This window comes from Rhagoletis zephyria, unplaced genomic scaffold, assembly GCF_001687245.7.
Source record: "Rhagoletis zephyria isolate East Lansing unplaced genomic scaffold, Rhagoletis_zephyria_1.1 Rzeph_scaffold_25410, whole genome shotgun sequence".
Lineage (NCBI taxonomy): Eukaryota > Metazoa > Arthropoda > Insecta > Diptera > Tephritidae > Rhagoletis > Rhagoletis zephyria.
Genome location: NW_016182468.1, coordinates 3,606 through 5,331, shown reverse-complemented (window position 1 = coordinate 5,331; position 1,726 = coordinate 3,606). Strand labels below are relative to the sequence as shown.

At 35.2% G+C, this 1,726-nt stretch overlaps 1 protein-coding gene across 1 annotated transcript; it reads left to right on the top strand.

Moving 5' to 3' along the window:
- The first annotated feature begins 255 nt into the window (after positions 1 to 255).
- LOC108382143 (ras-related protein Rab-8A-like) lies at positions 256 to 1,720 on the top strand. Its single transcript, XM_017638539.1, has 4 exons — positions 256 to 478; positions 1,046 to 1,138; positions 1,260 to 1,373; positions 1,459 to 1,720. The coding sequence occupies exons 1-4, from the start codon at positions 398 to 400 to the stop codon at positions 1,570 to 1,572; spliced, it is 402 nt and encodes a 133-aa protein (XP_017494028.1). The 5' UTR covers positions 256 to 397; the 3' UTR covers positions 1,573 to 1,720.
- The last annotated feature ends 6 nt before the right edge of the window (positions 1,721 to 1,726 follow it).

The window sequence follows — 1,726 nt, the reverse complement described above, 5'->3', positions numbered from 1 at the left end:
ATATGGGAGTTGAAGTCGGTTTTTTTTTTGCTAAAAATTACTAGTTTTACTTAAGGTTGGCCACATTTTTAACAGTGCTATTTATCAAGAGCAGACTCCTTTCGGGCTGGCTCGTCGACCAATTTGTTGTCATGCTGCGCTCCGACACCAGATAAGGAGACCTACATACATACATATATACATATACACTTATATCCTTTTGTGTATTTCTATTTACATACATATGTACATCTCTATTTTAAGCCACTCACAATTTAATTAACTTCCTGCGTGCTTAGGTATCGATTTCAAACAGAAACTCATCAACTTGGATGGAGTGCCAATAAAGCTACAAATTTGGGATACAGCAGGACAAGAAAGATTTCGAACGCTAACCACAGCTTATTATCGCGGAGCAATGGGCATACTACTGATGTATGATGTGACGAACTTGGAGAGTTACAATAACCTGTCATATTGGCTGCGAAATATTCAAGAGGTATTTCATAAATATGTTATATTCATATAAACATATAAGAGCACTGCACGATTACGTTGCACATCGCACGATTGTATGTACATACTGTTGAAACTTACTCGCCTTATTATTGCCACAGTGCGATTATAAATCAGATACATTTGGAGATTTCTCTTTCATACATATATATCTATTGCATAAAGTTTAAGATTTCAAATTCAGTTAATTTAAACATAAATGGATTCATGGATTAGGGAAGAAAAATTAAAACTTAATAAGCAAATTAAAGATAACTAGTTTTTGGAACTAAATTTTGTGATTTTAATTAGTTTAGAAAGTATGTATGGCACAAATAATGTGTCAGGCTGTTTGCTTCCTGAACAATTACTAAACAAGTATCTAATAGCCAGCGATGTCGCGATAGCAAAGCAAATGGTGTGTACTCGCCGCATAGGATATGGTGATTATTAAATATATAAATAATTACGTACTCGTACAATGCTCTAATACAAACATATGAATGTATGTATGTATAAATTTTTATAATTTAACAACAAATTACTAAATTGCGTTGATTTATATGCGTAGAACGCGTCACCGGATGTTGTCAAAGTCTTGGTTGGCAACAAATGCGAATGTTCGGCAACGCAGCGAGCGGTTGAAAAAGAAAGAGGCGAAAAAGTGAGTTCAAATGGCAAATTAAATAAAAGTTAATTATGTAATACATACCTATTTCATTCAGTAATCCAGTTGCATAAGAATGTCTATTTGAAATGTATTAATTTAATTATTTCACACACAGATTGCTGAAAACTTCGATATGCCATTCTTTGAGGTATCCTGCAAATGCAACATAAACATTGAGGAGGCTTTTCTAGCATTGGCAAGAAAAATCCGAGAACAGCGCGAACGCCGGGTAACTCTATACATATAATGTTTTACCCACATTTACATAATTCTCTAAAAAAAAAATTGTTTATACCTACTCGTCTTTATTTCAGGGTGATAATTTTGATAACGACGAAAAGACACAAGACAAAAAATCGCCCGGTTCCAACGGCTTAGGTACATTCAGCTTGGCCAGCTTGTCCGAAGGCAATCGTTGCTCCTGCTAAGCCGAACGGAAATATTCCACATACTCCTAAGGAACAATACGTCCAATAGAGTGCTATAGTGGAATACTTCCATGCATACATACAAACATATGTATGTATATGTACGCCTAAGTATACAAGTACATACCACTGGGCGGGCAAGTGCATTCAGTGT

What these genes read in the sequence shown, in the direction of transcription:
- LOC108382143 (XM_017638539.1), top strand. Translation starts at nt 398, where the DNA reads ATGGGCATACTACTGATGTATGATGTGACGAACTTGGAGAGTTACAAT. An exon ending in GGCTGCGAAATATTCAAGAG is followed by an intron (nt 479 to 1,045) that starts GTATTTCATAAA and finishes TTATATGCGTAG; the next exon opens with AACGCGTCACCGGATGTTGT. An exon ending in AAAAAGAAAGAGGCGAAAAA is followed by an intron (nt 1,139 to 1,259) that starts GTGAGTTCAAAT and finishes TTTCACACACAG; the next exon opens with ATTGCTGAAAACTTCGATAT.